This window comes from Lactuca virosa, chromosome 2 (assembly GCF_052849685.1).
Source record: "Lactuca virosa cultivar CGN04683 chromosome 2, Lactuca_virosa_CGN04683_v6, whole genome shotgun sequence".
Taxonomy (NCBI): Eukaryota; Viridiplantae; Streptophyta; class Magnoliopsida; order Asterales; family Asteraceae; genus Lactuca; species Lactuca virosa.
The window spans coordinates 4335055-4350241 of NC_136427.1; the positions used below are offsets into that span (position 1 = coordinate 4335055).

At 32.5% G+C, this 15187-nt stretch overlaps 1 protein-coding gene and 1 pseudogene across 2 annotated transcripts; one reads left to right on the forward strand and one right to left on the reverse strand.

Annotated features, from left to right (window-relative positions):
- Window positions 1–4: 4 nt before the first annotated feature.
- LOC145158838 (MLO-like protein 9) lies at window positions 5–7515 on the reverse strand. Of its 2 annotated transcripts, none has more exons than XM_079077689.1 (16): window positions 7252–7515; window positions 6426–6532; window positions 6250–6307; window positions 5946–6169; window positions 4642–4758; window positions 4352–4412; window positions 4165–4253; window positions 3819–3893; window positions 2847–2935; window positions 2639–2688; window positions 2308–2348; window positions 1799–1972; window positions 1146–1181; window positions 994–1061; window positions 841–901; window positions 5–433 (listed from the first exon to the last, which is right to left on the reverse strand). In XM_079077689.1, exons 1-16 carry the CDS (start codon window positions 7256–7258, stop codon window positions 200–202), a joined length of 1491 nt encoding a protein of 496 aa, XP_078933815.1. In that variant the 5' UTR covers window positions 7259–7515; the 3' UTR covers window positions 5–199. The 2 variants fall into 2 exon arrangements, with proteins under 2 accessions (XP_078933815.1, XP_078933814.1); XM_079077688.1 differs by having other exon boundaries at window positions 6426–6620.
- Window positions 7423–8846, forward strand: LOC145156211 (homoserine kinase pseudogene; annotated as a pseudogene).
- The last annotated feature ends 6341 nt before the right edge of the window (window positions 8847–15187 follow it).

The window sequence follows — 15187 nt, forward strand, 5'->3', positions numbered from 1 at the left end:
GACGAATTCAAACGATATACACTTTTATTATACAATATAAGAGTCACTACAATATTAATTGTACTTAATAACATGTAACTATACTACATAAGCAAAATACAAGACTTGAAACAACCTGTATATAACTCCTTCATAATTCAAAAGCCACATTTTGTGTGTTTGTAAAACAAATAAATTACCAACATTTTTGTAACAATTATTAGGTTTTATCATCGGGTATGTCAACACTAGCAACAATGTTGGCAGATTGTCTTGGAGTTGTTGACTTTCCTATGTCACTTGGTTTGACTTTGACTTGAGCATCTATAGGTGGCTCACTTGTACTCTTTGATTTCCCGTGTCCTTTGTCCTTCTTTTTAATATGCTCATGCCAATTCATTAGATGTTTCGATGTGTGATCATCGAAAATAGACCTCTTCATTGTTGAACCCATCTGAATTTGTCATAATAAACATATTTTACTTAGATGCTTAAATCAAAGATAACAATGTATTTTCATTTTTTTCTTTCTATTACAAAATTTTGTATTTTGAAAAATCTACCTTATTATATCAAATTTCATCTAATTTCTATTGCTATAATTTGGGAGATTTTTGAAAGTACAAAGTCTTGATGAAAATTATCTTTTTTAGTTGAATGTTATAATTAAATAGATTTTTCTAAGTAAAATGTCTTGATAAGAAAAAAAAAACAAAGGTAGAATGTTGTAATACAAAGAAATGAAAGTTGACGCTATAATAAATAAATTAAAAAATGAAAGTATGATGTTATTTCTATCATATGGAATAATAAGTCTATGATTTAACCTCAGACTTGTATCATATGGAATATAACAACTACCTGAGTAACAAGGGCATAGAGTGGAAGTATGCTGTAACTGCATAAGCCTTGCACGAGAACTCTGTCAGAATAAACGTGAAATATCAACACAACTTTATAATAATTAATAATCTAATTTAAAGAAACAAATTAAGAAATCGGTATCAAACTTACCCTATAATGACTCTACCATATTGAAGAAAAGGATTTTCGTAAAAGCAACTATCAAGGCCAAATTCATACTGCAACAGATAAAAAGGACATCTCAAGTAGTATTAAAAAAATGAAACTTAATGAACAAAGTTGGAATGATTAAAAATAATTACCCATATCCAAAAGAAATGTGTTAGCTCAAATGAATTCTGCAAATAAATAGAAAAAACAAATAAATCACTTATTTGCATTTATTAATCATGGTTTTATTTAAAAATAATAACAATAAAGTATGCAAGAGTGAGCAATATATAGAACTTCCATGTTGGTTTTTTTGCAACAAAACTAAGGAAATAATGTCACTTTAGCATACTTTTGTCTTTTTCATTTAAGCAAAAGGCTAAATGCAAGAAATAGCAACGTATTTCCATTTATTTGTTTATTATAGCATCCTGCTTTCAGTTCTTTCTATTGCAACATTTTTTATTAAGGCATTATTCTCTGATAAATCTACTCAATTATAGCATGGTACTTGTATTTGGGTATAATTTCGGTAGATTTTTCAAAGTATAATACCGTAATACGAAGAAATGAAAGTACGATGTTATATTTTTTGTTTATATATTGTAGCATCCTACATTCATTTCTTTCTATTACAACATGGTACTTAGTTAAATCTTTTTTCTTATGAAGGCGATATAGTCTTAAAAATCTACCCAATTATAGGAGTGGAAATTGGTATGATTAGGTACATTTTTTTAAAGTACAATGTTGTAAAATAAAATGGAAGTAGGTTGTTAATAGAAGGAGATGAAAGAATATGTACCTGAAAGAGGGTGAGTTGAATAAGGTATAGAATAAGTCTAGGTTGACTAAACCAGAAGTGTCTGTCAGAGAGTTCCACAACAGGTATCCCTTGTGTCACCGATTGTCGTTCTTGAATTTCAACCGCCATTTGTGTTACAATTGCTTGAAGCTTTGTTCCAACCGCTAACAGAATCTTTAACAATTTTTTTGTTAAAAGACTAAAATACCCTTAATTATATACATATTGAAAAAAAAAACGAGTTAAATTTTAAGAAAATTTTCAATTTTGATAATTGAATTCCATTCCATGTCGTCAGATATTCCAATTCCTTTGAGGCTTTGATGTAGACAAGTGTTATGGGCCAAAACTAATGTTGCTACTACTTTATTATAGCCGAGCATTACCCAACATATTAAAGGTCTTGTTTAACTTAAAAAATTCAAATAAAATTATTGTATTTATTTTGGGTACAATTAATTTATTCCAGTAAGAATATGAATGAAAGAATATAGGAGATGGATGCTTACAATTACAGGAAACAAAGAGAGATAAGTCATAGCACGAGCTCCTGCAAATGTTTCCAACAGAGTGAGTATAGAAAATTAATTAGTGAATAACTTTTTTAATCAATGTATTTGGTGTGAACGTTTTAATTATTGTACTTTAAAAAAATGTATAAAAAAGCATTGTAGTTAACAAGTATAAATGAAAATAAATACAAGTTAAAAGTATCATGGTAATGCAACTATGACATTTTTTATATTTTTGGAAATATAGTACATGGCTAATACACCGAACCAAATACATTGATTAAAATTTTATTTATCCTTTAAATATAAAAAAAAATGGACATCTCACCATCAACATTTGCAAAAAGGAAAAGCACTGCGGTAGCCCATAATATCGGGCTGGAAGCATCATAAAAAATGGTCAGATAGATAATAAATAAAAATAAGAATGTTACAGTTTTTTAATTATTGCATATTATTTTCGTTATATAATTATCATTATATTTTTCGAAAATGCAATAATGGCAAATACTAAGATATTACAGATAAATAATTACCTGATTCCTACAATTACTTTAAAGTCGTCTTCTAACGACCTCTTTATATATTTTTGAAAGTTGAAGCGACTCCCAGGAGACAAATGAACCTATATCAAAATTGGAAACAAAAAAATAGTAGACATGTTTGTAATTATTGCGTTACATCTTAATACATTTATAAAAAAAAAATACATATAGAAACCCTAACTAAATATTATATTTGTAAAGCTTAAAACATTATAATCAATGTATTTGGTATTAGGTTAAAGAACCATTTTAGTTGCAAATGTCAAATTAAACCTACACTAATGAAATCTTAGGACCATTTTTGTAATGAAATCTGAATTAGAGGTATATTTACTGTATGCACCCTGACTTATATAGTGAATGCACAATTGGTCCTCCAACTAATGTGAGATATTCTTCAGAAATATGGAGGGTGGTTAGTTTTCTTTTCTCCATAAAACCATGATCGCCAAGTAACGTCTCACCTTAGTTTGAGGACTGTTTCTGTCATCATGACATAGTTCAGGGCATAAAACGTAAATATACCTCTAATTTAGATATATTACCAAAATAGTCCTAAAGCCACATTAGTGTAGGTTTATTCTAACAGCAGGAAATTGAGAAAATATGTTCAAGTTTTTCAAGCACAAAACTTTTGTGGGATTTTAGCAATTGCGATGATGGTGACAATATTCATAACTCTTAAAGGAATAATACACAGAGTAATATAAAAATATTACCATTATACTTTATTATATAACTTCTAAAAGAATTTTGCAGTTGCAGAAAAATAAAAAATAAAATAGTATACACGTAAATCTTTGACAAAAATATTTGAACTTACACAAATACTATTTTCTTCTAGATTTTTTTTGCAACTACAAAGGGTGTCTTAGAAAAATAAATCAAAACTAAAATAGTTATAAATGTTAATCAAGATATACATAAAAAATGACACTAATTCTTTAGGCTTGTAAAACTCACAGAGAAAAAAGCATGGCGCATAGCCAAGTAATCTGATCTACGAACTGATGTAAAAAATTGCCGAAAGAAGCAAACCTGAAATTAAAAATAAATAAATAAAGAGACATTTTTAATGAGTAATTGAGTTTTCTAATCATCATAATATTTTCTAAACTACAGAAAAAAGAACACTAAAGTATGCAATTGTGAGTGCTCATAACTATCGTACCCATAGTTTTCTTACAAATTACCATTGAAATTGCCTGAAATTACTCACTAAAATACTTTGTGTATGTTATTTTTTTTCATTAATTTAAAAAACTATTGGTGATTATAAAACTATTTCACTTTATTATAAATCCCTTACAAGGTAAAACATTGCAGGAGTACTGGTAAAAGAACCAGTGTGATGTTTCACAAAAGATAATTCCTTGGTAAGCTTATACTTTGATGGATCTGCACATGAGCATATAGGGTCAATTTAGTCATTCATCATCGTTATTCAAAAATCAACTAAATTCATAGCAAATACATGATGATAATATAAATAGTACCTGCGTCATGGGGTACAAGTTCCTCCAAAATCTCCTTTTCCCATAACTTCCACTTACGTGTCTGCATTCAAAAAAATTGTAGCTTTTATTTAAGTGAGCAACATTTTTTAAAAATAACTAAATGAGTTTTTTAATCATCATATTTTATTAGAATTCCATGGCCTTATTCGTGTGTTTTTAAGGCTGAATGTGCATTTTAAGACTTTTGCAAATAAGTCAATGGCATCCAATGTAACATTTTAATAAAAAAACATTATTATAATATGTAAGAATAAAATTAAGATTCTAACCTTTGCTCTTCCAAAAATCATTGTGAAGGCACTATAAATTACATGAAACACAGCCAAGAAGAATATAAAGATATGCAATTGATGCAATCCAGCAACTGATATAATCTCCTCATATCCCTAATCACAATAATGCATTTGGATTAAAATTTTGTATATGAATCATTATAATTGTTAGAATATGAAAAGTTAAAATCATAACTGTTACTTGTCTTTAGCTTCCAAAAAACATCATTTCAGTTGTACATATTTTTTTATTCTAAAAAAACACATTTAAAAACATGGAGATTATAGCTTTGATAAATTCAAGACATATTTAAATAAAAATAGTTGATATAAATAAAAATAATATAGATTTTTTTTACAACGTCAACATATAAGAATTATAAATTTATGAGATACTTAAAGAAAGGTGATTTGATAGAGATTCATAAATATATGATATAGAAATTGAAACCGACTTAACAAATAATGGTTGTGTTTAGCTAGAGTCCAAATGAAAAAAATACATTTATGAACTACAAAAATAAAAAATAAAAATTAATACGTACATCCTATCTAATAAATGAAGGTTTTTTTGCCACATATCATCATCTAATTCAATATACCACATGTCATTTTTTTTTAATTTTTTCAATTTCATTTAAATCCACTTGGCAAATTGTGGTTTTTTTGGTTTTTTATTAAATTATAAAAAAAAATCTAATCTAAAAATATAATAAAGTAAATAAGGAAACTTAAATGTCTCCATAAATTTTCACGTAATTTGTCAATTAATGTATTAAATTCAATTTAAATTCAAATCAACTTTCCTAATTGAAAACCATAATTTTCGGTCAATCCCTTTTGAATTTACAATAATTTGCAGAAACCTTACAAAAATTGGTTCATTCACAGTTAATATTGATATTTTTTCCAAATTCAGTTTTATAAATTATTAAACATGTAATGCTTAACAAAATATATTAATCTTAAAAAAAAAAAAAAAAAAAAAAAAAAAAAAGAAAACACTCGTGTATTACACGGGTCTCACACCTAGTATAATTGTATACAGATTCTTAAAGTTTTTATAAAAATCATAAAAATAAAAACTAGTATAATTGTATACAGATTCTTAAAGTTTTTATAAAAATAATAAAAATAAAAACGGTTCCATGTAAATTAATACGTATGTACAAGTATAAGTAAATAATCATAAAATTATACATTATGAAATACTTAAATAAATGAATTTAACCAAAACTTTGGGAAAGCGGATGGAGAAATAAATTAAACGAGGGCAAATTGGTAATTAATCAAAGTGTTACCTCTTTGCATTCTACCGGAGCACCTCCTCCCAACCTTCTTTGTTCATACCACAATAATCTCCTCTTAGCGTCCTCATCATAACCACCTTCTCCATCTTCTTTATCATAATCTTCTTTCTTGCATGGCAAGAAATCCTTCGTAAGCTTCTTTGAAATACAAATCGATGCAATATAGTTCTGGCAAAACACCAGAAGCAACGAAATAAACCCAAGTACCATAAGCTCTGCATGCAATCCCAAATACATCATTAAATTAAACTCTATACCTTTAATTTTAGAATAAAAAAGAATATAAAAAAGGTACCATTTTTAATCTTGTCAAGTGCTTCCAACAGCCCTGCTTTTTTTCGTTTTTTAAAAAGCTAAAAACAGAAAATAGTAGATGAGAAAGGTGCTAAAAACAGAAAATAGTAGATGAGAAAGGTGCAACAAAATCAAATCGTGTTTATGTGATTTCATGATGAGAATTTGGATAATTACATGATGTACGCTATGAAGAACATGCTCCAACCCAATTGAAACTATGACAATGATTGCACAAACAACGGCAATGGACCACGTTGCCGTTTGATCGAACCCTCGTTCACCTGCCATTTTTATGTGTTATTTCTGATCGACGTTATTGCTTCAAGATCATCTCCTTCTAATCTGTTCTTGATTGTTTCTTGGTGTTTTCTAGTATGAAATGCAGACGATTTAATTGCAATCGATGATTGAAAGAATTCCCATTGATTCGATTTTGTTTAGAAAGGAAAAAAATTAGATTGGAAATGGAAACGTGAGATAGGATTTTTTTTGTTATGATTGAAGAAGAACGGATTAACGAGAGTGTTAATAGGGAATTTAGTTATGTGGTTTCAAACCATGGCCACACGATTTATGCTTACAAAAACATAATCCAGCATAAAACTTCGTAATGTTATATCATCATAATAATCATCATTCCAATTTCTAACCATTTCTTTTGGAAGACATTTGGCAAAAATCTAGACACCAATAAAATAAAAGCCTAAACACGTGTAGATTCGTTGGGAAGATTAAGTAGGACCAATTACAAGCTCGTTTTCATCCTAATTCAAGCCCGAAATGAAATTCATTACTAAAGCGAAAGCAATGTTTCCAAAAATATAAATAAAAAAATCGGATTTTTAAAGCACAATTTTAGGGCATTCGGGAAAAAAACTTCCGACCTCCAACTCTGGTGGTTTTGATTGCCTTCGACAACCAAACAGGGGGCTTTTCACCAAATAAACCAAAAAAAGTGCACGAAATTATGAAGTTATTTAGTGATGAAGACGATTCATACCTTTCATCACTTGTGCGAACTTGATTTCGGAGTAGATATTTGCTAATATATTAAGGTATTTCGCGCTCGATCCTTGAAATCTCCGATCTCCATTGGCTTGGATAGTAGAGATTCGAACGGACTTCAATCTTAAAGAAGACCTGTAAATCTGCAGGTATCTTGCATGCGTCCATGGCTATGTATTATGTAAAGCATATGCATATGCTTCTCTTTGATGTCGTGAAAATGCAGGTGGTTTTTCTCCTTCACCGTGAGTCGGCAAGTTTTGTATTTGTGCATTTTGGGTTATTTTGAGCGATTTCATTTGCATAAAATAAAAAAAATAAAATAAAAAAATTAATTTTATAAGAGTAAAATAAGCATTAGAACTTATTGTTTTGTACATATTGAAACATTATTATAATCGGTTACTCCAATTACGATCATATCACCTAGTTAGGTTAGGTTCTCAGTTTGTATACATCTAGTCCTTAATGGTTTTTATTTTTTTGCAGTTATTGTTGTTTTTTTTTAATGGGAAATGACACATTGGCCCAACGATGTATTTTGACATTGTGGAATCAGTCCTATAACTTATTTTTGTGTTTTATGAGGGAATAAACTCTAAAGTGACTTGTATTTTTAGTCCATCTAACCTATATTAGCCAATTTCATATGCCACTTAAGCATTTTTCCATTTAAAAGTCAAAATCACATTTTGACTATTTGTTCATTTCTCAAAATTCATTTAAAAATCAAAATCGGAGACTATGTCACCCTCAAAACTGCCCCCCAAGTTCTAGCGAGGTCTCAATCACCAAAATCATTGGAACCGACAACTCTGCCAATAAACTCAACAAAAACCCTATCTGTGATTGTATTGGTATTGTTGTCATATCCTCATGAGGATGCTCTAACATCCGATCTGTTGGCCTCTCTCTATCTCTAGAGGTTTCCCCCTCGGTTCCAACGTCGCTAGCGTCGTCATTGCGGTAACCGTTGTTAATGAGTTTTTTTGTGGAAAGTTACCTACATTGTATTTAGTCCTCGTAGGGCTGGAACTGAAAGTTAAAGTATCCGGATACCACGCCTATAACGTGCCGACAATCACGGTTGGTTCATTCTCGTTTGGAACTACAATCCTTTACTGTTGATTATGTTGCAGTTAGGTCGACAAAAACCTCTGCTTTGTCTTGGTGAATCCATAATTCGAAGCGCCAACGAAGAAGACGAGGGCGTGGTTACCAAAAGAGATAACAATGTTGCACCATGAATGGAACAATAGTCAAGTGGGTGCGTTGGTGGCAACAATTTTGTAGGGAGATCTGAAGGGGTTTGGAAAGGCGTTGTCTTCTAATAAGATAATGGAGCCGAGGAGGGTGCCATTGATTTTGGGAATGGATTGCACTTAAGGCAGGGGCTTATGGGTGTACGATCAGTGGAGCAGGGCCAACTACGGTGGCCGTTATAGATGATGAGGGAAAAAGGAAGGAGATTGGGGAGAAGATGGTGGAAGCTTTCATGGCGGAAGGGAATTTGAAAGCTTTGGCTATGGTGAAGCAATTATACAGAGTTACAGAGTTGGTGCTAGACTGGTTAGTAGCATTTCAAGATAATTATGAAGATAAATTTAATGAATCATGATAATAGGGTAAGCTGTATGAGTTTGTTAATGAAGTAAAAATGGACCATTTTTATGAATTTTGGTCTGTGGCTCAGTTTTTTAAGTAATACAAGGGAAACAGGAAAGCTACTCTTGAATGTTGAAAGGTTTGTATTTTTTTTTCTTAGATGACTGTAGGTCGATAGGATAAGTTTGTCCACGAAATAGTCAATGTATGATTTTGAATTTTAAATGGAAAAATGTCTAAGTGACGTAGGAAACTGTCTAATATATGCTAAAGGTATTAAAAAGACAGATCACTTCATAGTTGATTCCCTTACAAAGCACGGAAATAAGTTATAGGACTGATTTAGAGCAAACTACTTTGGTTCAAGATAAATCAAGAAAAATTAAATAATCTATTAATAATGTAATGTGTATTTGAAGAAAATAACCAAAAAAATGTTTTTGGTAAATAAAAAAATCACCAAGTCCGGAGGTACATTCCAGACAGAGAAAATAAATACTTTTTATCATAAAAAAGTACATTTCAAACTGACATTCCAGAAGTCCACACCAATATTTCGGATTCCGGACTGAAATTATGGAGTTGGGGAAAAAAGAACTACATAATAAAAGTTTGAAATCAAATGAACAATTATGGAATTTCAAGAAGAAGAAAAAAAACAGTTTTTACTTAAATCAAACAAAACGTTATTCAAACTTAGTAATATATATATATATATATATATATATATATATATATATATATATATATATATATATATATATATTAGGCCATGAAATCAAACATTTGATTGAAAAACGGTGACATTAAACACTTCGAAATGAGCATTTCATATATAAATAAAGATATTTATTTTGAAAAAAAAAGGAACTACTAACTTTGAAGATCCCAAATGTTAATGACTGGGGGGGTAGATGATGAAGAAGTCTCGGAGCCCGGTCACCTCTTACGAAGCTTGGTTTGCTTCCTTAACTTCTTTGCAGTCTTCTCTATCTTCGAGTCAATTGGCAGTGGTGTACCTGTACGGAAAGATCTAGGCATAAACAATTAGTGTCACACCCCCAAACTGGAACGGCGGAAACGTCCGGGGGCGGATGACGTCATTGTATAGTACCATAACAACTGAATATGAATGAAACATAGCATTACAGGTGACATGCATTGAGAATACATACTTACATTGTTTACATATTGTACTTGTTCATCAGTTACACAAAAGTGACAAGAAGTAAAATTTCATAAGGTTGCACCACTTGACCTCATAGCAGAGTTGATTACCTGTTACTTTACTGAATCCCTGAGAATACAAGTCGTTTTGAAAAGCGTCAACAAAAAAGTTGGTGAGTTCATAAGCATTTTTGTATAAAAATGGTTTTGCACTTGTTTAGAATAGTTCTCGTAGTTCTTTCAGAAAATCCGACATTTTCTATGAAAATGATTTGTAAGTCTCGTTCCAAAACTGTGGATATATGCATGCATGTACTTTGTTATCTTTTGTTTGTAAAAGTAAAGTGAACGTTCCCAGAAAATACAATATTTTCTGATGTAAGAAAGACTGTAGTCTTAAACCCTAAGACCGAAAGTGTAAGAGACTGAATACTTGAAAAATGATTTGAAGCTTTATAGTTTAATAAGCCGATGAAGTGTAAGCTTCCCGTAAACCAAAATCGTATTGTTATTCCCTATGTGAGTCGCTATAACCATGCTTAATATGACTGATATGCCTGTCATGACGTTCTTCAGGCGTCGGTTTCGGTAAGATATTTGTCACCTTAGACTGGCCTCGTCTAGCTGTGTAACATCCGGACTCCCAGGTATATTATTTATATATTTATTTTTGGGGTTTATTGAGTAACTCGACGAGTTGGTGCCTCAACTCGTCGAGTAGAGTCGTGATTGGCCACGGGGGGTTAAGTGACCAACTCGACGAGTCAGAGAGCCGACTCGCCAAGTTGGCGCTGTGAGATGAAACCCTAAATCCTCGGGTTTGGGGCCTATTTAAGAGAACTTATGTTCTCATTTGCGCCTCACCGGTTGCCCAGCCTCCCTGTGTGAAACCCTAAACGAGTGTAGTGAGCTAAGAGAGTCTCAAAGCTAATCTTGAGGAATTTTAGTGCATCTTTTGAGGATATGAGGAGTTTTTCTAGCAAGTAACAAGGAGGAACTGTGGGATCCAGGGCCAATTCGTCCCAAGCTTCAAGTGGAAGGTAACTCATTTATTTGGTTAGATCTCATGGTTATGGAAGATTAGGGTTTCTACCACCTTTTATTTGGGACTTCGAGCATATTGAGTTATCATGAGGTTTAGACCTCAGATATGGACCTTGTGAGGTCCCTAAAGTCCAAAGGTCCCAATTTTATTCATCCATATGATGGTTATTGTGCTTAACACCTTGTGAGAACATGTATTGGTTTTTGGAGCAAAAATACCATGCGTGAACGTAAAGATCGAAGCTTTACGTGACAATCGAGTCTTGGGATGCTAGATCTAGTGTTTGAAGTGATAGATCTGCTTTAAAATATCTGAATGAGAAATCAGATTGAAGGGACTCGCCGAGTCTATGAACTGACTCGACGAGTCGGTTCGGGTTTGTCCCGATGAGCTTGATCATGCGATAACTCACCGAGTTGGAGGTCAACTCGACGAGCTGAGTTGGGCTTTCATGAGACTTCTGAGGAAAAGGAGTGGACTCGACGAGTCACCTAGATGTACTCGGCGAGTCGGGTCAAACATGGATTGTTGACTCGGGCGTTGACTTATGTTGACTTTAGGGTTTTGGTCAAGACAGGGTTAAGAGAGCCATGGAGGGGTAAAATGGTCTTTTACCCATTCCAAGAGTTTGAGAGAAAAAGAATAGCCTTGATTTATTTAGAGTTGTGAATAGAGTATTAATTGGAGATAATTATCCTATGTGTTAGGCGGGGGCTAGTTCGAGATTCATGAACGAGGTTATTACTTGCTTGTTTACGAGGTGAGTCTTCTCACTATACTTACCTTGAGTGGTAATCTATGTGTGACCGGAGGGTCTTATGTGCTTATACTGTGTATTAAGATATCTTGTTTTATGTCCTGGTGATATATAGTGTGTATTATTCTGAGCTTACCGAGTTAGGACCAGAGGGTCCACCCGAGTTGTGGGACCGGAGGGTCCAACTGAGACACATTGACCAGAGGGTATTATTTGATTATAGCTATGAGAGGCTAATGAGTTATGTGTGGTATTTTGAGAAACTCACTAAGCTTCGTGCTTACCGTGTTATGTGTTATGTGTTTCAGGTACTTCTCAGGATCACGGGAAGGCACCGGCTTGATAGTACACACTGGAGCGAGAGTATTTTTATGATTATGGGATAGTGATTTTTACTTTGTGGATTTTGATGACAATTGAGAATATTGTGGTTTTTGAAAAAATGTGATATGAGTTTTATTGTATTTTAAAAATGAAAATTTCGGTTTGAAAATTTACGGTGTTACAAGCTGTAGCGAACAGCTCAGGTGTGGGGGTGTCAACCCCGTATAGATCTATACACAATTACCTCGCTCTCCCTCCAGGAGACTCTGGTTATAACTACAGGACTTATGGTGTACGCTAGGTAGGTACGGCGAAGGAAAGTCTCACAAGAGCCTTAACAGATTTACGTGAACTATGACTCATTTTTCTTGTAAAATGAAATAATTATACCTTTGAATAATTATATGTTCTCTAAAATGAAAGTGTGGTTTGTGACTCCCAAACTATACCAATTATAGTTTATTATGAATGTTTTATTAAGTCCATTTATATAATCAAATATATAAACATATGTAAGTTATCATGTCTAGATGTTTTAAAAGATTATAACACATAAACTTACATCTAAGCACAAATATAAAACATTTTAATATGATGGGGACAATTTCTAGTTTTTGACTTTTCTGTCCCTATTTTTAGAAAATTATAGAAAAATCATCATATGTCGAAATTTGGATCCATAAACTCTGAGAGTTTGGAAAATGAGTCTAATTTGTTCATAATTTTTAATGGTCTCAAACCAGTGTGAAAATGTTCATCTTCACAGACTGGTCCGAAATCATTTCTGAAATGTTAGGCAGTTTTGTAAAAATCGCCAAAAATTGTAGAAAAATCGTATGAACGCGTGCGAGTAGTCCTTAGAAAGTTATAAACCTGAAATATTTTTATGTTAAATAGTTTTGAAAAATATTAAGTTTAAGATGGCAAAACCAGTCCTTAAATAGACCTTAACTTTTCTGTTGAAAGCTGATGTTTAAGTTTAGGTTATATATGTTTGAACACAACACTCATTTTTGCTATTTTTGAGTGTATAACCCATATCCACAAGTTTTCATGCAATATATATGTTATCAAACACATTTCTCATGATTTTTATGAAGATGTATAAGGTAAACTCCATGTTCATGCAAATACCCAAAGGTTAACACATTGGTCCATGCAATCATCCAACGATTAAATGAAAACTTGACTTGTATCCCCCCCCCCCAAAGTATGAAAAACTCGAAAAAATTGGGGTATGAAGCTCACCTTGGAGTTTTCGAGTGGTGTAAGAAGAAGAAGAAGGGAATTCCGAGCCTAGCTTGTGTTCTTGGTGAGATTCTCGAAATGGTGGTGTTTCTAAGAGCTTAACACACAACAGAAGTGTGTAAATGGAATGTTCTTAGCATAAACATGTAATAAAACACTTTGAGTTTGACATGGACTTACCAATAAGCCTAGGATCGATCTTTGATGATGATGAACTCGAGATTTTTGAGAGAAGAAGGAGGAGAGTTTTCTTGAAGCTAAGTCAAGGAAAAATGAGGTTGTGAGGTGTATGGAGGGGGGGAGGGGGTAGGCCGAGAGTATAAGAGAATAGAGGGAAGAGGGTTGACCTTGCTAGAGTTTGATGGGATATATGCCTTGATGCATGGAGGTTAAAGGCTTGTAGGTATGCTAGACAAAAATGAGGTGGCATTGCTTATTATCCAATCCTTTTTTCCTCTTTTTTTTATTAACCCATAACCGACCCATAGGGTTCTCGGCCCAAAAAGAAATGGTTTCGATTTTTGGCTTGGCCCAAAAGAGTTTTTGGCCCGATAAGAGGGCCCAAAAGAGTTTCCGACCCAATCGGAGGTTTTCGGCCTAACAAGGCCCATTGAAGGAGTCTTGGTCCAATAAGGGTTTTGGGCCGAGAATTCTTGGGCTAAGGCCCAAAAATGATTGGACTTGACTTATTAGATCGAGTTTTGGACTTGCATGAGGTTGTTTCGGCTTGAATCACAATGTATGAACGTATGAACCTAAATAGCATGGTAGTTTGAATTTCACTACCTTGATGAAATAGGGTTACATAGAAGGAATGGTTTCGTACAAGAAGTCTAAATCTTAACCCTAACTTGCTGGTTGTGACAATTAGTAACACCGTGTCCCCGACAACAGCGCCAATTTGTTAGGCATGTCAAACCCAACAAATAAAGGGGTACAAATGACTCCAAAAACACTACTACTTTACACTAAAAATGTAATACAAGGTAAGTAGGGTTGATCCACAGAGACACGGAACAAGTGCTTATACCCTTTTTGCGTAAGTTACAAATGTGATCACAAAAGATGGGGGATTTATATGTAATGATTCAAACAAAGAACTGAAGTAATAAGTAAGAAATTGATTAAATAAAATAAATTCAAGATTTGTAGATACTCCAACTCCATGCAAGACTAACTAGCAATGTGATTCCAAGTATGAAATGATATTTGTTTAATTCTATCTAAGTTGGTACTTAGAAATTCTAACAAGCTCTAGCAATTCCCATTCACCACATTAATTAATCAAAATAAACTCTTTGATTAATTCTAACCTTACCAATCTTATCTAAACAAGCTCTTAGAATTAGGTGGAGAGATTGCATTATGCTTTGTGTGAATTTTACCAACAACATTCAATACTCCTCATAAGCACGGGAGCGTAAGAATGTGTGAATTTGATTTACACTAGAATCATTCTAAGAAATTCAATTTAGTGTTTGTTACTTGTTCTATTTTACAAAACAATTACGGATTTTGCATAATAGATAATTCGATGATTCAACCTTTAACTCAAATGGCCAATAAGAACTAGAATTGAAATCAAACTTTCAATTGAAACAAAATCAAATTCACTAGATAACATTTAGAAACAAACACCAAGTCACATGATTGGAATCACACACAATATTCAATACATGAAGTTGGAGAGTCTTGGTTTCTAGCCACACATGACTAGAACAAAACACAAATCTATAAATTGAAGTTAAATTCTTACAAATTGAATCCAAACGAAATTCAAGTGTT

What these genes read in the sequence shown, in the direction of transcription:
- LOC145158838 (XM_079077689.1), bottom strand. An exon ending in ACTTGTACCCCATGACGCAG is followed by an intron (nt 4,254 to 4,351) that starts GTACTATTTATA and finishes GCTCATGTGCAG; the next exon opens with ATCCATCAAAGTATAAGCTT. An exon ending in AAAGTAATTGTAGGAATCAG is followed by an intron (nt 2,689 to 2,846) that starts GTAATTATTTAT and finishes TGATGCTTCCAG; the next exon opens with CCCGATATTATGGGCTACCG.